Raw genomic sequence first — 25494 nt, forward strand, 5'->3', positions numbered from 1 at the left:
ATAATTTAAGTGTATTTACTATGAACAAAATCTTTGTTCCAAAAAAAATACATTTTACAGTAAAAAGAAAAGAATGCATTTTATTTTAAGGTTAAAAATCATTTAAAAAGTCAATTTTATACATTTTCCAGTGACTGTTACAAACATGAAATGTAAACTACAATAAAGGCTTTATGCCCCAGCTTAAAATGTAAAGGTCAAAAATATTTTCAGGAGTGCAAAATTATTTTTACATTCAATTTTAATTAAGCGAAGGCACTTAATGTTTTTCCTGAATTACAATTCCAGTTTATCAAACGTATGATTTATTCAAGAAGTAATAAAATAATTTTCATCTACTGTATCACAGGGTTATGATGATGATGGATTTCTCTAAAAAGACCTGCAAAAAAAAAAGTTAAAATTCTAAATGACTATATTACCTAAATTAAAGGTGGCTAGGGATCCACAAAGCTTTAATCCTTTTAAGTGAACATTAAACCTCTTTCAGGAATTGTGCATATTACCAATTGAACAAACTTACACAATGTTTTAGACTTATTTTTTAAAAACTTGTTACTTTGTGCAAGAGGAAGTTTACTACTTGTGACACTCTTTACTTGGTGAATGGTCAGTAGCCTAAGGAGTCTGGGCAGGAACTCTCTATAGTAACAGAAAAAAAATAAACCCCAAGTTGTTTTTTTACAATTGATCCTCAGGGTATTATTAGGAATTTTACTCTCTTCTGTGATACTAAGAGATAGAAGGAATGGATGCCAACAGAACCCCGAATGGGGGTCACAAAGAATTGGACATGACTGAAAATGACTGGACAAGAAGGAATGGAGCCTGGCCTGTGGTGTTACTAAGCAGCAGAAGCCAGTCAGCAAAAGATTCCTAAGTTCTATGTGCTAAAGACCTATCATTTATTGGTATGCTCTTCTATGTCATAACCTTCCCTTTCAAAATAGCTTTTTATTGATATCTTTTGTTTTTATATCACTAAATTTGCTCCTGTATCTCCCCTTCTAGAGTCATCTCTATTATCCCAGAAAGCATTCCTGTGCCTCTCATACACCGCCTCCAATCAGACTCTGACACTGCCATTGGCCTATATAGTTTTTGTTGACAGTAGTGGTAATATGCATTAACATCAGCATTAATTATCAATATTAATGCATATTAACATCAATATATGAACACTGACATTCATATATTGATGTTAATATGTTTTAATATATGTAAATTAGTACATTCTGATTAGATAATGGTGATTTGTAGCAAATGTAGCTAAGGTGTCACTTCAGTTACTGAAATGACAATCTCTTAAGTCCCTAAGAAATTTGAGAAATTAAGCATAAAGTAACTTACTTTGTATGGTACTAACACTTTAAAAAAAATTATCTCCATTTTACAGGTGAGGAAACTGAGGAATGTAGCAGTTAAGTGCCTTGCCCAAAGTTATACAACCAGGACATCTCTGAGGCTGGATCTGAATTAGGTTTTCCTGACTCAAGGCCCAGCACCCTATACACTGCCCCACCTAGTTGCCCAAGCTACTTACACTTTTAAAGGAATGTAACAAATTATCCCAAATTGAAATATTTACCTTTCAAACATTTGTATGATTCTGAATTGGTTTACGGAAGTTAGCATCAATGTCTTCATAAAGAGCTCTGCAATAAGAAAAGCCATGGTTTTTTCAATTTCATTTTACTAACTAAAAAAGGAAAACTTGCTATATTAAACAGAAATTTATTTTAATCTTCACAATGAAATGTATGTAGAAGTTAATTTTTGAAAATTATAAACCTCAGAGGCTAAAATTAGCTGCTAAGTTGACTATACATTATTTGTTGTGATTTTAAAATAGGACATGAAGGCTATTAAAATTAAATTATCTACTTGTTTTGTGTGTTAGGCTAGGTAGACCATACCTGTCTTTAAAACCACTTCTTTTTTTTTTTTTTTTACAAAGTTGATCTCTTCTCCAACTCATAGAATTTACATTTAGTCATTTCCCCTTGCTTATTCATATTATTTGATATTTTAATGTTTTAATCAAGGGTTGTTAAATTTTTTTGTCATGGACCCCTTTGTCAGACTGATGAAATCTATAGATCCCTTTTTGAGAATAATGTTTTTAAATGCATAAAAGAAAATATAGAGGATTACAAAGGAAAAACCAATTATACTGAATTAAATTATCAAAAAAATTTTTTTAAAGTTCTGTAATGGCAAGCAAAGTGGGACTTTTGTTTTCCTCTTTTTTCTTTTGGAGTTCTCATTCTCCCCACTAAGGTAATCAAGTGCCTTTGATTGAGATTTGGCTTCGTTTGAATCAAGAGGATTTGGTGACCTGCTTAAATCACAAGAAAGCCTAAATCACGAGTTGATGTTGTGTATGCTTTCATAATACGTATGTTTAATTGAGTTGTGATGCTTTCTGTGGACTGACCCTAAAGAAGTATACATATACTCTGAGGTTAGCATTTTGCTTTGGGGGCTCACTCATTGGAACAGCGTTCCTGTGATTTCACCAGGTGAGACTCTGGGTAGCTGTTAAGGAACCCCCTGTCCCCACTTTGAAAAGCCAGATCTTGGTGCTTTTCCCTCTCTCTTGCTCTGGTAACTATGTATGTATTGCTATGGACAGACAGAAGCCCTGTCTGCTGATTTGTGTTATTTGCTCTGTTTATATAATTTCTGCTTGTAATTGCTGTTTGTTTTTTCTCTGAAGTTCAGGGGGCTGATCTTTTCTCCTGAACTAAGTGAATGATATATGTATGTTTAATTAAAGTGAGATTGTAAACCCCTCAAAATTGCTTTCCTTAGAAAAGCAGATCAAAGAACTTGTGCTAGCAGCCCTCCAGCGTGCTGGTGTCATTGGCCTTACACCTCCACAGCAGCTGCAAGCAGCATTGTTGTTACAAGTTCACAGATCCCACTTTAAGAACCCCTGGTCTAGATAGCAGTTTTTATGACATTTGACCAGGTAATACACATACACACATATGTATATGTACACATACATAAATACATTTTATAATCAAATCATTCTGCAATGATTTCATCTATTCTGCTTTTAGTTCTGTATTTGTCTTTCACTCCATTACATGGGTATATCTAATTATAGAAAAATACCAAATTAACTGCATACTGCCAAATTAACGGTCTGTGTTTGGGGTAATGGGTCACCAAGAAAGATATTTTGTGAGGGTCTGTAACTAAATCAAAGTTTAAACCCCAAAACATTGTTTGAATCATTCTTGTTGAGAATCTTAACTCTCACCTAATCAGAAAATTAAATAAATACTCCTCCAATTGTATTAGTTACAGCTCTTCCACTGTGGTTAATGAATTAGTTATCTAACAGTATTGCTGTATGTCAGTGGCCTAAAACAAGTTTTAAAGTATTCATGTCCTCTTAGGAATAATAATAAAAAAAAAAAGACCCTTAAAAAAACCAAAGTACTTTTTCCATTCTGGAAACATTTTAATTACTTAAACTTTACCTAGGGCTAACATACTGCCATTGCTGTTAACTCATTTAAAATAGCCCTTTCTCAGGCAAAAAAATAAAAAAAAAAGGCCACTAATGCACACTTCATTACTTTTTAAAAAATAGGGGTTGCAATTAAGTCACAGGGTTGAGAACCACAGGAACATGAAATCTCAAATGAGGTGATAAGTCATTTTTAATTATACCATCAATTTTCACCAAGACCTAAGCAAAATTAAACCTATCACCAACTCCTTTTGACTATCTTGATAAGGGGAGGAGAAATACAAAAAAAATCAATGAAGGGGTTTTAGAATAACTTACTCTGTAGTGGCACCTGGAGCCAAAGGGTCAAACTCCATTACCTCATAGTAACTGGGTGGCTGAAGATCATTCCTTGCTATAGTTTTAGGAAACAAGGAGAGAAAGAAACGCAAACTGTTTTGGATGAGCATTCTTTTTTTTTATACTTAAAACTACCAATACAAGCCATCTGATAATTACAGTCACCCTATGTAATGCAATCAAAACAGTCAACCAAATTCCATACAACAAAATAATGTGGGTAGTCCCTTGGAATTTGACGTGTATTACAAAGTAAATCTCATATAGCTCAAATTAGGAAGAATGGAATTTTAAGATTACCACTTTAAGGACACATAGTTACTAGTCAAATATTTTCCTAATGTTTTAGGTTTTCTGTGCTCAGAACTCAATTGATACAGTCCAGAATGATCTATTTTAGGTTCAAATTTTAAAGTCTCAATTACCTGGTTGATTGCTAGATGAAGCTGAGGGCCAGTTACCTGGTTGATTGCTAGATGAAGCTGGGGGCCTGTGGCTTGAAAGTCCAGCATGGCCGGCCTGAAGGTTTACTGGCTGCATCAGGATTGGATTTAAATGGGTTAAAATCTAAAGGAGATAGAACAAGTAGAAAAAGAAACCAAAGTATCAGTGTAGAATAGCATGTAACAGATCAAGATTCTCTGATGTAATTTTCAAGTTATTAAAAGTTGGGATTTTTAAATTATTTTTATTACTAGGGTTCTCTGTACTGTCACCAGTTAAGTAATTTCCCCTCTGGTATCATGTTAAATACTCAAGTCGGACCAGACGAGTTGTCTGAGGGGGAAAAAGGAAGGAGAAAATATTGCATGGTATGGGGAAAATTTTTTTCAGAATAATTAAGCCCATATAGAGATGTGCTGATCGAAATAATTGCTCTTAGTTTGAGACATAAATGGTCTATGGTGAAAGGTGTCATTTCTTCCAATCTCCTACTCTGGCCTCTTTTTTCTCAGAACAAAATAGAAGTTTAAAAAAAAAAAAGAATTGAAATGGACAGGGCCATAGAAGGTCCACATACGGACCAAAACATTTTTCTCAATAATTTGAGATGTGTGTGCGTATTCGCTCCCTGCCCCCATTTTGACCAGGAGGCACTGCTGAACGTTTGGACCTGAATCTGAACACTTTGACCAGGATTATGAAGGAATGAATGAAAAAATATTTATTAAGCATTTACTATGTGCAAATATGAAATACTTACATTGTCATACAGATGACCCGAGGAAATGTTTTGATCTGTCCTTTGAGGAAACCTAAGACAGCAGAATAACACTGTATGACTTCCACTGTCAAACCTACAGTTATTCCTCCAACAAAAACCCTTTATCAAGCAATTTGCAAAGCCTTTGTCCTATAGTGTCTATGGAATACAAAGATATATGCTAAAAATATCATAGTCTCTGTCCTCAGGTAGTTTATAATCCTGCTGGAGAAGGCTGACACCTATAAATAACCATAATACAAAAGAGAATGTTGACTAGTCCATAAGAGATATGCCAAATTATGCAAGATTGCTATTTCATTCAACAAGCATTAAGTGCTGAATATGTCAATATAATGCTTTAAGAAAAGTGATGGAGAAAATAAGACCACCTTCCCAATTATCAAAAAGGCAGTCTTAACATGAATGTATCAGTGTTTCCCATATGCATCAGAGTTCCCTCTGAATTCCACTACCCATTTGATTATAAATGCCTAAGAATGCTGCCAGCTTCCAAGAAGGGAAAGAACACTGGCAAAGCCTTTTGGCAGCAGTGACAGATTCACTTCTAGCAGAGTAGTTTATGAATGCCAAAACAGCACGCATTTGCATAGATCTGTCAGGTTCTTGAAGCACTTTCCTAACCACCATTCTCAGCTCTAGGTGGTATAAACATCCTTACCCAAATCTGAGAGATGGAGAGACAGACGGATGAAGAGAGGCGAAGCAATTTGCCCAACGTTGTGCACCTTGTTGTTAGAGCAAGGGATTCCAATTCAGGACTCTTGACTACAAGATTAGCATTCTTTCTAATGAGCCCACAATGTCTTTAGCAAGAATAAAAGTCTATTTCAACTTTCCCCTACAATGCTCAATGGCTCCAGTAGGGATGATGTCAACAAGCAATCACGGCTAGGTTAATTACAAGACAAATGAACACACTTGTGGAACCCAAAGAGCTCACAGTCCTCACAGAAGTTTGTATATTTATAACAGTATAACAAAAAGAGGAGGAGAAAGCAGTAAGGGGCATAGCATGGGAGGGGAAAGGGGCAGTAAAGGTGGGAAAAAGGACAAAAGCCCTCCCGGAGGGGAAGAGCAAGGCAATGGCAAAGCCGAATTTGCATTCTTTTCCCTTGGAAACCACTAGACTGAAAATAGGAGGGTCCATTTATCTGCAAAGGACCCCAGCTGCACAACCATTTTCCCAGCCTGGCAGAGACTGGCTGGAGCCTGTCTTGCCTCCCAAGAGACACACAGGGAATCCAGCTTGGAGTGTAAACAACAAATTATGTCAGCTCAGAGGGAGCTTTGTCTTTGACACATTCAGGGCCTCCTGCATGGGTCCAGTGTTCCTGGAAAATATGTCAACTCAAAAAGACAAGTTCAGGAGACCCTTAACAATAACTAAAGTCAAAAAAAAAATAACTAAAGTCAGCAAATAGTACATCTTGTTGAAACAGGCCCAGGTGACTTTCTCAGGCTTGGCTCTTTAAGCTGTTTGATTTCAAGGGCAACAGGGAAAATCATTTCCTCAGACACTTGGTCATCTCACCTCTTCTCAATGCTCATGAAGGAACCAAGCACAGAGAGCTAAAACTTATGTACTGACATAGGACATACCCTTTCATTCCTGGTGCCTTAATGCAAAGGTAGTCGCAGAGGAAGGATGGTAAAAGCTGTTTCGGGATTGAAAAAATAGAAGAAGCCAAAGGCTTGTAAATTATCCAAAAGGCCTTACACACTATGTATCATGAACATATTCTTCAAGAAGAGAAGAGGAAGGTGTTGAACACCATTTTTAACAAACAAATGACTGGGGTCAGAGGAACAATTCTGTAATTACCTGTTTGTGTGTACTAGGATCAATGACTAGTAAGGACAAAAGATCAAAACTTAATAATAATATTAAATTAGTAGATAATAATAGTTAACACTAAAGCAGTGATTTAAGATACAACAACTATTTTATATACATGAACTCCTTTGAATGCCATAACAACCCTGTTTGGAAAGTTATATGGATATCACCACCATCAATTTCCAAATAAGAAAACTGAGGTTTGGAGGAGCTAAACGATATGTCCCTGAGATTTTAATCTCATGCCTCTCCCAACTCCAAGACCAGTGCTCTTTCCACAACACACGAGCACAGGGTGAGTAGACACTGAGTGCAGCTAAAATGGCTTCAACTCGACCTATCTTAAAAAGCTGTGTTGATTATGAAAAAGGGGACATCATTGACTTTTAGGAAAATTTAACTGATATAAAACAAGTTCCCACAACAAGGATGCCATAAAAGCCCAGAAAATGTCTTCACCAGAGAATATTTGATTATCTTAGGAAGTGGAGAAATACAGTAGACAGAGACAACACTAGTTTAGAAAAAAAAAATCTCATCGGCAAATGAGAAATCTCATTTGCAAAAAGAAGGAAGTGATGGAAGATTATGAGCAATTGATCCAAAAATCTTATTACTGAACATATACCCCACGGAAGTCAAAGAAAGGAAGGTCCTGAACACCTGAACATAAGAAAATATTTATAGAAGTATTATTTGTACCAGCAAACAATTGGGAATAAAATATATATCCAGTGATTGAGGAATAGTCTAATAAATTATGGTACATGAATGATTCATTATTGTACTTTTAAGAAATAAGGAAAAGGAGAACTACAAAGAAATATGGGAAAACGGGTATGAACTGATGCAAAATGAAGTATGAGAATCTGAAAAAATGACTACAATGACTACAAGGTAAATAAAAAAGAACAATTAAAAAGTAAAAAAAACCACAACAACAAAAATACAATAAAACAAAGCTGAATGTTTATAATTATAATGACCAATTTGGCTCCATAGAAGAGCAAGGAAAAAAATGTACCTCTCCCTTTAAATGAAGAGGTTAGGACTTATGGTTTTGGAATATTTCTTATGATGTCAAACATGTTAGTTGGTTTTGCTTAATTTTTTTTTTCTTTATTTAAAAAGAAAGGCTTCTTGTGTAGGAAGGGGGAGAGAAATATCCAGAAATGACCATAATATAAAAAAAACCAAATAGCATCAAATAAAACTTAAGGAAAATAATATCATCTCACAAAATGTGAAAGGGGGGGAAGAGAAGTCTCTAGAAAGTTTGGCAGAAGATCCAACCAGGACATAACATCTTAAGAGAATTTAGAGATAAAACTGAAAGGACAAAAATAAATGTGCAAGGGAGCAGATCTTGTAGTATTCCTATAGTAATCTAGTCTCACTGTGACCACAGAGCCACCATTACGTTTGGACCCTAATGTCTTGTTACCTACTGTGCTATATAAGGAAGCAGAAAGAACACTCGGGGAAAGGAACTTGAGAAGAATACCTTGATACGACCAAAGACATACAAGAAGAAATCTGTACTATTTTGAAGATACTAAGGAATTTTATTTTTTATAGTCTCTCAAGGATAGGAAGTTTCCAAAAGAATGAAAAAGATCACAAATTGCATCACTGACCCCTCACCAAAAAGGCTATCAAAAGAGATCATTGACGACTAGCCCCTATGCTGGCTTTCTCACTTTCCTCAAATCTTTTATGAGAATGGTCTGCACATATATGCAGCATCTCTTTGATGAAAGTCTCAGGAAGAAACAGCCAACATTTTGTGGATAATTATTAGAGGGAGGGTGGGAGAGTGGAAAGCATACTGGATTTAGAGTGAGAGGACTTGAGTTCAAATCTCAGTCCAGCTACTTACTACTTGTATGTGACTGTGGGCAAATCATTTAACCTCTCCTGGCTTCAGTTCTTCAAATATTAAATGGAAGAGTTAGACTAGCAGACCTATAAAGTTCCTTATAGCTCAAAATCTAAAATCCTATAATTTACAATGATATAACCAATAAGAAAAATTTTAAAAATTGTTTGATAATTAAAAAAAAAAACTCCAACATTTGACTTGACATTGGAAAATACATCCTTATAAAGGCTCTCCTCTAACAAGATTTTTCCTATTGATTTACGATTAATATATTAATATCATACAAGATTTCTCGATAAATGTAACTAGAGAAGAGTATTGATAATTTGAGACTTGCTGAACAATGTTAAATGAGGCATAAAATAGGAAAAATGTAAGTGTGCCAAAGGTGTTTGCTTTCATCATGACAAATATACCAAGCAAAGTTATGTGTGGGTATTTATGTATAGGTATATATACCTTTGTTTGTTGTTTTGTTGATTAGTCACGTCTGACTCTTCATGACCCCTTTTGGGGTTTTTGGCAAAGATACTGTTATGGTTTGCCATTTCCTTCTCCAGCTCATTTTCCAGATGAGGAATTGAGGCAAACAGGGTTAAGTGACTTGCCCAGGGTCACACAGCTAGTAAGTGTCTGAGGCTGAATTTAAACTCAGGTCCTCCTGACTCCTAGGCCAGTACTCTATCCACTAGGCCATTCAGCTGCCCACATATAGCTAAACATATACGTGTACACACACACACACACACACACACACACACACAATACAGTCATATTACATATATATATAATACACACACACACACACACACACACACACACACACATATATATGCATATACCAATTTTCTTAGTCCAATTTGAATGCCCTTAGATTTCTTTAACAAAGATCCTCTACTGTGCTAGGGCTCAGTGGACAAACCTCCCTGTATGTATGTGTGTGTGTGTGTGTGTGTGTGCACGCGCATGTGTGTATATATGTGTGTGTATATATATAGTATATGCACATGTGTTTGCAATATATATGTATGTATATAAATGTGTGTACATATGTGTATGCATACACACCACACATACATGCATGCATACATACATATATGTTCACTGTACTAGTACACTAGAAGGTCTTTGTTAATGAGATCTAAGGGCATTCAAAACCAAGCAGGTAAAAGCAAGTAAACAAGGAATGAATACTGCCCAGTTTGTGGTAGATGGATAGCCCCTAAGCTGGGCTGGGCCTAGAAATGAATGAATGTTCTTGAGCTGAGTCTCTTAGGACTCAATAGAAAGAATGCGGGACAGATCACAGAATTTCACACTCTTGAATCAAAATCATAAATGAGCCAAAGTCAGCAGAAAGATACCTGGTGGGGTATATAAGTGGGCCACAACATTGTCCTCTTGCCAGAAAAGTGATGTAAAAGAAATCAACCAGGACATACATGAGGTTCCCAATTTCTGGCCTACCATAACAAAGGCACTGGGTGCTTTCCGACAGTTTCAAGATTTTCATACAGTACTTACAGGGATATTTCTGGATTCTCTGAGGCCAGCAAATCCAGCTGTGAGTGAAGCATAGGGTTTGGGTGGTTGGCATCAATGGAACGTGAAGAGCTGACGTCTGAAAGGTAAAAGGGACTTATTTCACAACTACTGCTTAGTCAAGAATGCCCTTCTTTAGTCAATCATTTGGACGGCTTTTCCACAATATAAAACACCTATTTTAAAGGTGGATTTCTGGAGATTAACCCTGGTGCAAAACCATGGAAAACTCTTTCAAATACCATATTTAGAATCAAAGGCTTACATATCTACAGATGGAAGACACCTCAAAGGCCATGTAGCCCAATCCCCTCATTTTACAAATGGGACCCAGAGAAACTCAGTGACTTCCCCAAGGTCACAAAGACAGTAAAGATCAGAGGTGAGATTTGAACCCAGTTCTTCTGACTCCAGAACCAGTATTCTTTCCACTGGACAACTCTACCTTCATTTTTTAGCTGGTTAAGAACAAAAATAGAGTCATTTCAATGCTAAAAGATATCAGAAATTGGAAAAAAAAACTCCTGAGTATGTTCAGGTAGGGATAAGTTTACATTCCCTGATTTGTGCAGCAACAGAATACCACAAAAGTCTTACTGGTAGCACATGGTGATCTAACACATCTGACTGAGAAGCTATTAAACATTCTTGAGACATGGCTGAGCTGAGCCCCTCATGGGAGAAATTTCTTTTTTCATTTAAAAACTTCACACACCAAAAAAAACCTTCTCTTCTTTCCTTCATGACCCATCTAATGACCCATTGATCAATACAAGCAAGAAGGCAACATATCATGAATGGAAAGAAATAGCTTTTGCTGAATAGAAGTGCAACCCAGTTTGAGCAATGATCCTTAGAAGAAAAGCTAACTCCTGCAAAAAATGCTAACCCCAAATCAATTAATTATATGGAGTATTTTGGCTCTGGAAAGACTTTGGGGCATGAGAGAAAAAAAAAAACACAATGATTTCAGATAGGCATTTTGGGTCCTGTATTTTAGCAATTTTCTTCAAATTCCTTAACAGCAACAAAAAAGCAGGGTGGGGCACGTGTAGACATGTGATCTAGAGGCAGCTGGGTGGTGCAGCGGATAGAGCGCTGAGCTTGGAGTCAGGAAGACCTGAGTTGAAATCTAGCCTCTGATACTTCCTAGCTTTGTCACCCTGACTGAGTCATGCTCTCTTGTCTGACTCAGTTTCCTCAACTATAAAACGGGGATAATAATAGCACTTAACTCCCAGGGTGGTTGTGAAGATCAAATGAGTCAAGTGTTTAGCACAGTGCCTGGCACATAGTAGGTACTACACAAATGCCAGCTGTTATTATTGATTATTGGTGTTCTCTTCCCTAAATTGTGACAGTCCATCATGCCTTGTTCTCCAATCAGCTTGGAGTGTTGCATTCTTTCTTGATTCTTCCTGTACCAATTATTCCCTGATTTTATTCTGTAGCACACCTAACTCTGTCAACCAGTATTTACTGAGTGACTACTATGTACAAGCTATATGTTAAGGGCTCAGGCACTATTAAAAACCACAAGAAGCAACTCACTTCCATGATAAAACATGGGCCAAGACAGACAAATATTGGAAGATGGTTGACCTGGAACCCTAGATAAACTTTAAGACTGAAAGCTTCTACAGGAGTGGGAGAGACATTGGACAGCCTAAAAAAAGCCCAGCAAATTCTGCCACATACCATGGAGAGCGCCAATGCTACTGAGCAGAAATTCAAGTTATTCAGCTCACCAACCCCAGTGCACTCCAGCCCCGCTTCCAAAAAATTCCCAATATTGTTGGCTCTCCTTTCCACCCAGAGGTATGTCCCACTGTCATCTAACAGAAGTTTACCCATTAGACAGGGGTTCCTAAACTCTTTTGTGTTACAGACCCCTTCTCAGAATAATGCTTTTACATGCATAAACTGCATAGAAGAAAGGATATCAAATTATACTGAAATACAGTCATCAAAATATAAAAACAAATAAACAAAAAATCCAAGTTCACAGACCCCAGGTTAAGAACCCTTGTATAAGGTGGAAAAGAACAGAAATCTCCAGAGACAGGTCTGGAGTCTCCACTTGACTTTATTCCTTCTCAGGTACCACTTAATTATCTACCTAACCAGAATCTTTTCTTTGACTGGTCTGAATAACATAGAACATTCATTTACTTAAGCCAGAAAATTGAGAACTCATGGCACAGACTCCTTCCAATGGCAAGCCAGAAGTCAAAGAGCTTGGACCTGGACTTAAGTCAAGTAAATCACAGGATGGGGCAGAAGGCTCACAGTTATTCTGGAAACAAACAAATAAAAATTCAAGTTTAGTTAAAAACAACAACTTCGAACACAGACATCAAATGTTCCCCTAAGGGTGTTGGGAAAGGGTCCTTTTTTGAGGATTTCCCCCGAGATTATGATGCTAATCACATTTTATTACTTTCAGGGATAAATACTTGCTTGGCCTGCTGGGATGGTTACAGCAAAAGATTTCTTTGTAGCACAGAAGGGTAGCGCTAAGGTACTAATAAATTTCTGAGGGAGAATATTGGATGTCATAGGATCAAAGGATTTTTTTGTAATGGGAGGGATCTTGGAGAATGTCTACTCCAATCCTTGAGGTTTAAGGAAAAAAAAAAACTTAAATGACTCACCACAGAACATACAGATAGTATGAAGCAAAGTTAGGATTTGAACCCAAGTCTCTGATCCCCCAAATACTTTCCGTTGCACTTACTGCATTCTGAAAACGTTAAAAAAAATCATTTCTATATAAGATTCCTAAATACTTACCTTCTGGGCTTCCTCTTGGCTCTGTTTTTGTTCCTGGAATCGTTTCTGATTTCGAGAAAATCTGATTTAAAAAAAAAAAAAGAACAGTTATTCTAAAAAGAAAACAAGAGAATTTGTGTGCTGGGAGCCTAAACTAAAGAGCTATAAAAAGGTAAAGTGTTACTGTTATGTGCCCTCTACAGCAGAGGTACAAAACACCGTGGTCCATGGGCCACAGGAGGCCCACAACATTCCCAAGTGTAGCCTGAACCAGATTAAAATGTAATTGGGAAATATTTAACAAAATAAGTAACAATTTAGTAAAACACAGAAATTACATTTTAAATGTGGCCCTTAGGAATCCTTATGTACAAATTAGTGGCCCCCATTCTGATCTAAGGGTACCACTTCTCTACAAGATAATGTCTCAATAAGTGTTAGAATTTAAATTATTTTTCTTTTGGGCGAGGGTGTGGCTCAAGGGCCTGGACCAGCGATTTCATTTCTGTAGGGAATTCCCAGGGTGAAACCTTCCTCTATTGAAGTGGGACACCTTTATTTTATATCCTTAGAGAGTTGCCTGAAGCAATTGGGACTTGCCCAGTTAGTAGGTAAGACTTAAACTCAAAGTCTTCCAGATTCAACACCTGGCCCTATTCCACATTGGCTCTCTAGTTCTCATTAAATGACTGAAATGATCTAGATCGAGACCTCTGATTTCCTGGGCGCATAGAACTACTAGGGAAATCTCCTCTACCAACACAATTCAATTCAGACACTGAGTATTTACTAAGTGCCTACTACATGCTTAGTATTCTCCTTTTATGCCTTTAATAAGAGTCACAATAGAACCTAAGCCTAAGGACCCTTTTCTTGGGAAATAAGAATTTTTTTCAGATTGTCATGCAAAATGCTGGTGTCAGCCTCGTTTCTTCTAGTCCCATTTGGTACAAATTTAAGAGACAAAGATAAGGACCAGGTTTATGACTTCATTAGTATAAGGAACTCTCTCTACCAATGCAGGTTGGCGACTCTGCAATTTATCGTTTCAGAGCAGTGCCTAGAGAACTTGCTCAAGGTCATGTAGCCACTCATGTGTAAGAGGAGGGACTTGAACCCATTTCTTCTTAACTCTGAGGCTGGCTCTCTACCTCTAAAGTTAAAAGCTAAGTCAAAATGAACACACACACACACACACACACAATCTAAAAGGAAAGCTCCAATTAGTCATTACAAAACACAATGGAATTAATTCTCCAAGACAAAACTCTGAAGCAGCCCTAAGTGCATAGTCATAGTTTTTCTTGGTTACCTCCTTATCAATTAAGATTTGCATCTTGAGACACAAAGGGATCTGATTCTACATGTACTCGATGCCAAAAGGGATTCCTACTTCTTTAACTACCATGTTGTGGTGCAATATGCTACATTTAGAGTCAGAGGTTCAACTTAGGTTCAAATCCAGCCTCAGACACTTCCTATTTGTGTGACCCTGGGCATGTCACTTATCCTATCTGCCTCGGTTTCCTTATTTGTAAAATGGAGATAATAATATCATTTGCCTCCCAGGATTGTTGGGAGGAGCAAATGAGATAATATTTGTAAAGCCCTTCTTAGCACAGTACCTAGCATATAGTAGGCACTTAAAAATGCTTATTCCCTTCATTTCCCCCTTAACAACCTATGTAGTTAATGCCAGAGTGAACCCGGACCTTTCTGGTTGACAAGGAAGCTAGGTATCAAGTCTTTTGAGAAGTGCCACATGTTGCATGGGATCCCTGGCACATATTACCTCATTTAATCTTCAAAACAACCCTGGAAGGTAGGTGCTACTATTATCCTAGATTTGAAGCAGAGAAATTGGGTGACTTGCCAAGGTCATATAGGAAGAAAATAGAAGAAAAGAATCTTGGAGCTGGAAGAGACCTGGAGAGAATCTCTAGCCTACCCTACCATGACTGGTCACGAAAGATAATAATTAAGAACACTAGACTTGGAGTCAGAAGACATGGTTTTGAATCTGGGCTCCTATCTGTATAACTGTGGACAAGTCACCTAAATTCTCTCTCTCTCTCTCTCTCTCTCTCACACACACACACACACACACACACACACACACACTCTCTCTCTCTCTCTCTCTCTCTCTCACACACACACACACACACACACACACTCTCTTTGTCTCTCTGTCTCTGTCTCTCTCTCTTGATGGCACCTAGGTTCCTTGAGACCAAGGATTTTTTTTTTTGGAAGGGGTCTTTGTATCCCTATTGTCTGGCACAACATCTGGCAAACAGCAGGCACTTAATGAATGCTTGTTCATGGACTGATGTATAAATGCAAAACTGTCTTCTGTAACATCCTTGACCTTTAGTGGGTATGTTGTATATCTCCAGCTAGGCAGGAAGGTCCTACAAGACAAGTGGGATGCCTTTCTCCGCTAAGCTGGGAGCTTCCTAGGGGCACTCATTTCCTCCTTTTCTTCCTTGGAAGGCCCTGCAGCCCAGTGGGGCTGAGTGACTAAAACAGTCGAGTGGAGGAAGACAAGGCGACTCATACACACCTCTCATATCCAAGGAGGGCCTGATTCAAATCCTCATTCACTTGAATGAGCTCCATTGTCACATCCTCATTCTCAACCACTGCCAACAGGTCCATGATTCTTTCCTGCATGTCTCGACCCGTCTTATACAATTTCTATCCAGAAAAAGAAAAAAAAAATCTAAGTCAGGAGAGCCCTATAAATAATGAGTTTATGAAGGACAACTAGGTACAATTCCTGCCCTGTGCAACAACTCTATGCAAGGCACTGTGCCAGGCAATGGGTGACAGACAGAAAGACAAAAATGAAAAACATTTCCTGTCCCCAGGGAGCCGATACTCTAAGACAGAGAACGACATGGATACGAATAAATAAAGGCCAGGTAATTTAGGAAGGGAAAGAGTCCTGACACCAAGGCAATAATGAAAGGTTTCCTGAAATGAGTCTTGAGTTTTATCACAACGACAATAAAAGTCACTGTAGCTTCATAAGCAGAGAAACAATGGTCAGATTTGCGCTTAAGAGTCATTGGACCTCGGGGAAACCATGGCCGAAACACCCCCTGCTTACCAAAGAGAGGAGAGGGGATACGGGAAGAGATGGTAGTCAACAGTGTTGAGTAATTACTATTTGATCCTATGTATCTCTAGGTAGATTTGTTTCTCCATTAGAATATAAGCTTCTTGTGAGCAAGGATGGTTTCATCCTTTGCTTTTGTATCCCTGGTACTTAGCACTGTCCCTGGAACATAATAAGGATTTAGTAAGTGCTTATTAGTTGGTTGTGACAGAGAAGTCCAGGAGGCCAACAAATTTTTTTTTTTAACTGAAGAGATCACTGACAACATTGGAAAGAACTATTTCTATTGAACGATGAGTTCAGAGGCCAGTATGCAACAGAAAGTAGACGCGATGAGTATAAACAGCTTTTTTTCCTTTTAAAGTAGGCATTTAATTTATCACTATGTATGTAATACATATACTACAATAATTATATCTGTTGTATCATCTACATTGCAATATAACTTAGCCTTCTCTCTGGAACCCGGCCCACTCGCTTTATGTTTTAATTATAAAATTTTAGGTTAAATGCTCAACTTCATCTGTTTCTTTCTCTGATTGCCATATTTAAGAGAAAACATGAGATGCTTACCATAGCAATATATACTAATAGATGCTAAGGAAGAAAGAAGAAAATAAGGAAGAGTCAGAAAATGAAGAATAGTTTTTTTAAATACATATGGCTTAAATTATAAGAAACTTTATCCTACCTCCTCTTCAGCTAATAAAATATGGGTTTAATGTATTTTCCAATTGTGCTAAGTTCACGATAAAGAGAAAGGAGCAGTGTAAGAGATATTTTGTGGAAAAACTTTAAAATATCAGTGTGGACAATTTTTTCAGGGAGTTTGGCTAAGAAATGGGAGATACAGGATGACATCTTGAGTAGATGACTGAGGATTTTTTTTAAGATGGTAGAGCCTTGGTAGTGTTTGTAGGAAGCAGGGAAGGAACCAGTAGATAGGGAAAAATAGGAGATTAGAAAGAGTGGAGAGGCAAGCTGTGTATAGAGATGGGGTGGACTGGATACTCACAAAGGATGGCTTGTTTTCTTAGTAAAGCATAAAGTGAGGTTCTCAGATCAAAGGGTGGCAGGAGAGGAAGTTGTAAGAGTTTTGAGGAGAAAAGAGGTTTGGAACAGTCACTAGAGGGACAGATTAATGGAGACCCAAAAAGCAATAAAAAGACTGCTTTGCTGAAGTGAGGGACAAGGTGAGGTTAGCTAACAGATCTGCAATGGACCTGATAAGTTACATTACTTCTTTCCAATGCATTTGGTAGCAGAGGAGGCAAATTATAGAGTCTAGAATTAGGGTCTGGCAAAGGAAGAAAGGGATTTGATAGTCGAGGACAATATAGAATTGGTTTACTAAAGGGTAGTGAGTAGAAAGGAAGTAAAGGCAGAGCAGGGGTGATGAAATGTGAGAGTATGGATGGCCAGAAACACTAGAGGGCAAGGTGAGAATGACTACAAATAGATAAGATAGATAAATAGGCGTGCCTATCTATCTATCTATCTATCTATCTATCTATCTATGTAGAATTGAAAGGAGGTACATTGCACAACTATGGCCAGAGGGAGAATTCTTAACTAAACAAAGGAGAGGGAATCAGCAAAGAAATTAAAATGGACAATTTCAAAATTTCAATTAAATAAATTTCAATTCAATTTCAGTGAAAAGTTTTTACATGAACAAAATCAATGCAGCCAATATTAGGAGATCAATTAACTGGGAAAAATATTTTCAGGCAACATCTATAACACGTTATAAGAAATGAATGCTATCAACAACCAAATGAATGAATGCCCCAAATCATTAATAAGAGAAATATAAATTAAAGCAACTCTAAGATTTCATCTCACACCTATCAGATTTGCAAAGACAACAAAAAAGATGAAATTGGTTATTGTTGCAGAAGCTGGGAGAAGACAGATTGGTACAATGAAGCACTGATGGTGGAGCTGTGAATTGGTCCAAACATGAGAGAAAACAATTATATCCTCCAAAGTCACTAAAATGTATGGATCTGTTAACCCGGGATAGCAATACTAGGCATGCTCCCCAAGAAGGTAAAAGGCAAGGGAAAGAAGTCCCAATTATACAAAAATATTTATAGCAAGCCTTTTTGTAAGCTGCAAAGAGCTGGAAATAAAACAGGAATCAACCAATTGGGAAATGGCTAACAAACTGAGCATATGAATGTTTAATGTACTACTATATTGCAAGAAATGAGAGATATAGAATTCAGAGAACCTTGGAAAAACCTGTATACAAAGGAGTGGTAGGAAAAATGCTGGATCTAGATTGTGGAGACCTGGGTTCAAATCCTGATTCTGCTACTTGCTACTTTTGTGATCTCAGGGAAGTCACTTCGTTTTGCTGAACCTCACTCTACTGGCCTGAAAAAACGAAGAAATTGGACTGGATGACTTTGAAGGTCCCTTTCCGGGGGGAAATTTAAGGTCACATGATTGAACTACTGCCTTGCCTACAGAGACTTCCTTATTGGTTCAGTGAAACTTCTGGGTTTCACCACTAAATCTGTTTCTGATTCTCTGCAGTCAAGTTTTTTTACATCAAGGATGAGCTGGAGAAGAAATCCAAAAGAAATCCTTCAGTGTAAAAGAACTTTCCTCTTTGTTCCTGTTCAGAGAAAACCCTAGAAATCAATCCTAACTGGTGTGCTGACAGCCCTGCTCAGTAGTGTCAAGATCAAGGAAATAAAATTACTGTAAGAAGTCTAGGACAAAACAGTAGACATGAATTTGAAATGAATTTGGAACCATTATCAATGTCTTCTGCCCGTATGTTGCTCAATTTCCCCGTCCCTCCAAAAGACAACCCAAATGTAAAATATGAAAGGTCCTCCATAACACGCAGCAAGACTGGGAATGAGAATTTAGAAAACCCTTTCAAAAACCAGCCCATTTTGATCTCCACAATTGATGTCTGTCTCAAAGGAGGGCCAAGCCACTAGGAACCTAGACTAGATCAAGTGATGTGGGCGGAAAAAGGCAGGTCAAAAGTTTCCCACAGCTTGGCACTCTATCAGTCTTGGTAGTTCAAGGGGAATGAGAGGAGATTGATCCAAGCTCTCAAAGACCCAGGCTAACAGCTGCTTGTGCACACGTCAATCAGGGTGCCCCTGAAAGACCCTCACTTTGTACTGTGTTGAAACAAAGGCAGCTTTTTAGGTTACGGTGAATTTAACAACCAGCTCAAAAGTTTGTAGAGAAAGAAAAGCAGCTCATTAAGAGGATTATATTCTGATGATCAGAAGGCCCTCACTTCTTCAAAGGTCACTAAAGCTCAGGAGAGACGCCTAATTTTAATCATTACTCTTCCACATTCAACCTCCTCGGCACCATTAAGAGGCACAAGAAAAAAGGTGCCATTCTGGCTCCCTAAAAAAATTTAAATAGGAAGAAAAGTCGAAAAAACTGAAGAAAAGAATGACAGTCTGACATGTTACTGCATCATTAATCTGGTCATACAAAGAACCTGGGTAAACATATATGTCTCTCCTCTCTCACCCCTCCTACTGAATTCCTACACTACAATTTGGAAGAATAGAATCTTGGAGCTGAAAGATACCTGGAGTGAATCTCTAACCAACCCTTCTGTGCCTGGTTGTAAAAGTTAATTCATCTGGCCAAAGAACACTAGACTTGGGAGTCAGAAGGTCTGGTTTTGAATCTTAGCATCTAGGTGCATGACTGTGGATAAGTCATCTACATTTTCAGTACCTCAGTTTTCTCATCAGAAAAATGGGGATGGTAACTCTTACTCTGCCCTACCTCCCAGGGTGGTGAGGAAAGCCCTTGGTAAATCATAAATCACTACAGAAATGTGAAATATTATTATTATGACCTGTATGTAACCGACAACATCCACAATCAGAAGGTAGCCACCAACACCTGGTTATCATGTTGTTCACATTTCTTCTCGCTCAGACCTCAGCAGATAACATACTCTTTACATTTTAGTTTCCCCATCGGTCGGTCCTCTTTTGAATAATCTTAATACCCTTTCAAAATATGTTTATCCTCAATATCTCCGAAACCCCTGTTCTCTTTGTTCATTTTTTATACAAACAGCACCTACTCTTATATATAAGGACCTAGGCTAGGTGGTGTGATAAATATAAAGAAACATAACAGTTGCTGCTCTTAAGAAGCTTAGATCACAAAAGCGTAGATGTAGGGCTGGAAAATACTTTAAAGTATCTAGTCCAGCCTTCTCATTTTACACAGAAGGAAACAGGGCAAAAGAAGGGAAGGTTAAACGCCTCATAAGTAGCAGCATCAGGATTTGAAACCACAACCTTGGACACTAAAGTTAGATTCATGAAAAGGTAACTAATAACGTTAGATGATAAATCACCAATGTCTCAATAATCTGTGATTTCCTCACAGTGAGGGAACTCCCTCCAAAAGAACAGCCAGAATCTGTCAATATTCTACTAGATAGGTCTTAATGAGTTTCCTGGGGATCAAAAAGGAATGAGTAACTTGCCCTCGGTCACAAAGACACTAGATGTATAAGGTAAGATTTCAATCTAGGTCTGGATGCCAACTCAAGCATTCTGTGCACTAGTCTATGCTGTACCACACATGAGTAGTACAGAAAAATAAATAGTACTGAAGATAAAAGGAAGGAAACATTTCACAATCCTCTTCCGCTGTGGCCCTGAGTTGACCATGATTTCTAATACAATTTAGACTTTCTTCTGACTATATTTGACAAGCTGGAGCACTTCCAGAAAAGAGTTACCAGGATAATATTAATGCTAATAATAATAATGCGGATAGGGACTGGAACTGTACTTTAACTGGTGAAGTGAACTTCCAGATAAGGAAAATCTCTTCCTCAGTACAGGTAGTTACCTTTTTTGCAACTTATAAATTTAGAAAGTTGACTAGAGCAAAGTTTTGAAACTCAGGGCCTGGATCAGATTAAAATGTAATTGAGAAGTGTTTAACAAAATAAAAATACAATGCAACAAAGATGATGTTATTTTGAGGTTTTCTAAGTTGTTAGCATAGATCTGTTTCTATAATAGTTTGACACCAGTGGCATAGAGCACTAAGTCTAAGTAACTTGGTCACAGTTATACAGCTAGCATGCTTCAGAAACAGGATTTGAACTTTTCTCAACTCCCAAGAATTATGCAACACCGCCTCTCAGTAATAGCAGTGAGAATAACAAATAACAACATCCCTTTATGTATTACCTCAAGGTAATGCAAAGCATTTTATCTCATTTGACCCTCCCAATGACCCTCTCCAGGGGTGGAGAACCTGCAGCCTCAAGGCCACATGTGACCTTGAGGCTGCAGGTTTCCCAGCCCTGTGAGTCTATTCATTTGAAGTTCATTCACTCTAAATACATCACCTAATCTAGATCCTGGTAGGAATTATCCACCAGCCCCTGAGTCATTCATTCTATATCCTTTCTCAAGTACAATACCTGGTTCACATTATTCCTCTCCAGCCCAACCCCTGCCCTCATACCAGAAGATTTCAACATATATCACCTCGTACTTTATTCAGCCTCTTAAAGCCACACACAGGGATGGCCAAAACCTCGCTCATGCATCACCTGAAAATGTTCTACTTCCATGACGAGGAATTTTTAAATTCCTTTCACTGATCATAAACTCCTATCGATTCTACCCCTCCCTAGGCCTCACTCTTCCTAAACCCATTCTTCATCTGCATCGTGACCTCAAATCTCTCTGCTTCTCTGCACTCTCCCAGCTCATCACTCCTACTCTGGCCTGCCTTTCTTCCTTTCACTATCTTGACATTATAATACTATGGTATAGCATGTTGTCCTCTACTTGAGGAGCAGCTAGGTTGTGCTGCAGTGGATAGAGCAACTGGGCCTGGAGTCAGGAAGACTCCTCTTCCTGAGGTCAAATCTGGCCTCAGACATTTACTAGGTGTGTGACCCTGGACAAGTCACTTAACTCTGTTTGCTTCAGTTTCCTCCTCTGAAAAATGAGCTAGCAAAGGAAATGGCAAACCACTCCAGTATCTTTGCCAAGAAAACCCCAAATGGGGTCCCAAAGAGTCACACACAACTGAAACAACGGAACTACACTTATCTAAATCCCTTGACATCATCTCCAATTCTCTCCTCCTTTAATTTAGTCTCTAATGAAGAAATGGCCCTTCTCTTCACCAAGTCCAACCCCTGTATGTGTACTCTTAATCGCATCCTTTCCAGCAATTGCCTCAGAAATCACTGCCCACTCCCTGTGATCTTCAATTTCTATCTAGTGATTCCTTCCCTGCTGATTGCAAGAATGATCATCAGGTCTTTCCTAACCTTAAAGAAAACCTCACTTGATGCCATCCGTCTTCCCCTCCTTCCAACTATCCTCCTATAGCTAAGACTCCTTTTCTCAACCAAACTCTTAGAACAAAGCTGCCAATTCTCATTGCTCCTGCTTCCCCTCTTCACACTCACTTTTCATCCCTTTATAATCTGGCTTCAGACCTCACCACTCAAACTCAAACAGCATTGGAACTGATGAGCTCTTATTTAACAAATCTTACGGCCTTTTCTCAAGCCTTATCATTTCTGGCTGCTCTGCACCTTTAACACTGTTGACCCATTCTCTCTTCCTGGCTATGACTGAAATGAAGAGAAAGCACCATATTAGATGCCTGCAATATTTCTCCTATGCCCAAGACTCTGACTCCGAGAAGAATTTCAGAATCCAAATTCAACAGGAAATCACTCCCAATACTACATTATTACCTCCAAGAGTTGCATATCTTCCTGATTTTCAGATCCAGGTGTATTCTCCGTCAATATGGCTGACATCACTTTCACGTTCATTTTCACCATGTCCACTTCACTGTGCAGTTTTCCAATCTGTTGAGAAAAATAAAGTTAGTAAGGATATTGCCTAGAGAGCAGACACACTGTTTCCTGCCTTTTAGAGATAGGTGTTCTCTTATGAACTGCTTTGGTACAATTTCAAATAGACTTACGTGAATTGATGCAAAGTGAAGTACCAGGAAAACAATAAACACAGTGATTATGACGATGTAAATGAAAAGTACAAAAAACCAAAACCTGAATTCTAGGTGATTATAAAAGCCAAGCTGGCCCCAGAAAATGGGAGAAAATGCAGCTCCCTTTTTTGCAGAGATGGGGGACTTTGGGTATGGAATGCTGCCTATAGTTTTAAGATTCAGAACTGCTTTTTCCTTCTTATTCTTTTCTATTTTTTGCTACAAAGGACAGTTTGCTTGGAGAGGGGAGAGGAAAGGAAAGGAATATACTTAGAAATAAAGGTAAAAACAAAAGATCGATAAAATTTAAAAAGCAAAACAGATGGCCAGAGAAAAACCTCTCTCTCTCTGTCCCCTCCTTTACCCCTCCCCAAAATCTTGAAGCTGATTTAAGATTTCAAATCTTAAAACCACACCAAGACTTTTGAGACACTCTTGTACATACACACATACATATATAATACATATATAAACACAAACATACACATATATGCATATACACATATACAAGATATATGTGTGTGTGTGTATATCTATATATATACACACACACACACCCCCCTAATTTTGGCCATATTCATGCCACATATAGTCGTCTTCTCTGATGTAACCCAGATCCTAACCTCCCATCACTGTGACACTCAGCTGTGAGCTTCCACCTCACCTTTCCCTGGTTTTGAGCCCAGCACTCCATTTTCTGTTCATAACCATATCATGTTGCTGTACATATACTCTCCTCATCCGCTCCCTGCTAACCTTAGCAACATTAGTTAGGTGTATTTGTTACATAATCTCCTGACATTGCCACCACCCTAGGGCAGTTTCTCATTACCTTACATCCAGACTACTGTGATAATTTGCTGGTTGATCTCCCTGATTCAAGCCTCTCCCCACTCCTGTCTATCCTCCACTAACCTGTCAAATCAATTTTACTAAAGCATAGACCTAATACTATTTTACCAATTACAGCAACTTCCTATTACCTTCGGAATCACATAAAAAAACTCTCTGGCTAAGTTTTTCATAACCTGCCCCTTTCTTATCTTTCTAGTCTTTATTATATATTTTATTCCCATTCATGTCCTCTGCCAATGCAGTGATACTGTTCCTAGAACAAGACCCTCTATCTCCCAAACCTGTGTCTTTTTCATTGGCTATCCCTCATGTCTGGAATGTTCTCCTTTGCTTATCTCTACTTCAAGTCTTAGCTAAAATCCCACCTTTTGCCAAGAAGCCTTTCCCAATCTCTCCCTAATGCCAATGATTTTCTTCTGAGGTTGCCTCCCAGTTATCCTGTAGGTATGGTTTGTATACAGTCATTTGCATGTTGTCTTTCCAATGAGATTGTGAACTTTTGTGGGGCAGGGACTATTTGTGCCGTTCTTTGAATCCTCAGAGATTAGCACAATGACTGACACATAGTAAATGCTTGTTGACTTTTTCATTCATTCATTAATTCGCTCATTCAGCACAGAGCTTATATAGAAATAGAAAGATCACTGGATTTATAATCAGAGGAGTTGTATTTAAATCCTGACTGATACAAATTTGATCATATTCAAGTCAGTTAAGCTTTTTGAGCTATAATTTTGTCCTCTGTGAAATGAGGAGGGATTCTGGGTGGGAGGTGTTGGTTTAGGATACGCTAAAACATTCTTAACCTGGGATCTGTGAATTTATTTCTTTTGGTAGTATTTTTAAAACTATATTTCAACATAATTGGTTTCCTTCACAACCTAGGTATTTTGTTTTATGCACTGAAAAACATTATTCTGAGAAGGGATTCACAAACTTCACAAGAGTGCCCAAGGGGTCCATGATGCCAAAACAGTTAAGAAACCCTGGATTAGATGAGCTCTAAGGTCCATCACTGGTTTGGATCTACGGAATAATCATGTTCCCCAATAGGTAATTTCCAGAAATGCAGAAAAAAACAGAGATTCACCTGAAATAATATACCAGTCAGAAATACTCTCTAAGGTCCTCTGTAGCTCTAACATTCCATGAAAATACAAGAGAAGCTCACCTAACTACAACTGAAATTTTCAGAAATTTTAGAAATGTAAAGGATAGCCTTCAGGATGACAATTCTAGAAACAATTGTTATAGCTGCTGCCTTCTTCCCAGTCTAACATAATGAACTTGGAAAAGAAGGGAGGAGGAAGGATTTTGACCCGGGGTGGAGGCGGGGAGGTTTAGGATGTACCAAACTATTTATTATATGAACAAGTGTAGGAGATGTCAGAGGAAGAAAGCTATACTTACAGAAAAGAAA

At 38.0% G+C, this 25494-nt stretch overlaps 1 protein-coding gene across 2 annotated transcripts in view; it reads right to left on the reverse strand.

Annotated features, from left to right (window-relative positions):
• Positions 1-61: 61 nt before the first annotated feature.
• TOM1L1 (target of myb1 like 1 membrane trafficking protein) overlaps positions 62-25494 on the reverse strand; it is a 47666-nt gene continuing 22233 nt past the window's right edge. Inside the window, exons 7-16 of one of the 2 annotated variants that reach the window (XM_036754760.1) lie at positions 22960-23076; positions 15651-15784; positions 13109-13169; positions 12488-12611; positions 10298-10394; positions 5031-5082; positions 4252-4393; positions 3806-3881; positions 1589-1655; positions 62-382 (exon numbers count right to left, since the gene is read on the reverse strand). In XM_036754760.1, the coding sequence (XP_036610655.1) occupies positions 1592-1655; positions 3806-3881; positions 4252-4393; positions 5031-5082; positions 10298-10394; positions 12488-12611; positions 13109-13169; positions 15651-15784; positions 22960-23076 (867 nt within the window). In that variant the 3' untranslated portion in view covers positions 62-382; positions 1589-1591. The remainder of the gene's footprint in view (positions 383-1588; positions 1656-3805; positions 3882-4251; positions 4394-5030; positions 5083-10297; positions 10395-12487; positions 12612-13108; positions 13170-15650; positions 15785-22959; positions 23077-25494) is intronic. The other variant, XM_036754761.1, reaches the window with a different exon arrangement.

The sequence above is a fragment of the Trichosurus vulpecula genome, chromosome 4 (assembly GCF_011100635.1).
Source record: "Trichosurus vulpecula isolate mTriVul1 chromosome 4, mTriVul1.pri, whole genome shotgun sequence".
Taxonomy (NCBI): Eukaryota; Metazoa; Chordata; class Mammalia; order Diprotodontia; family Phalangeridae; genus Trichosurus; species Trichosurus vulpecula.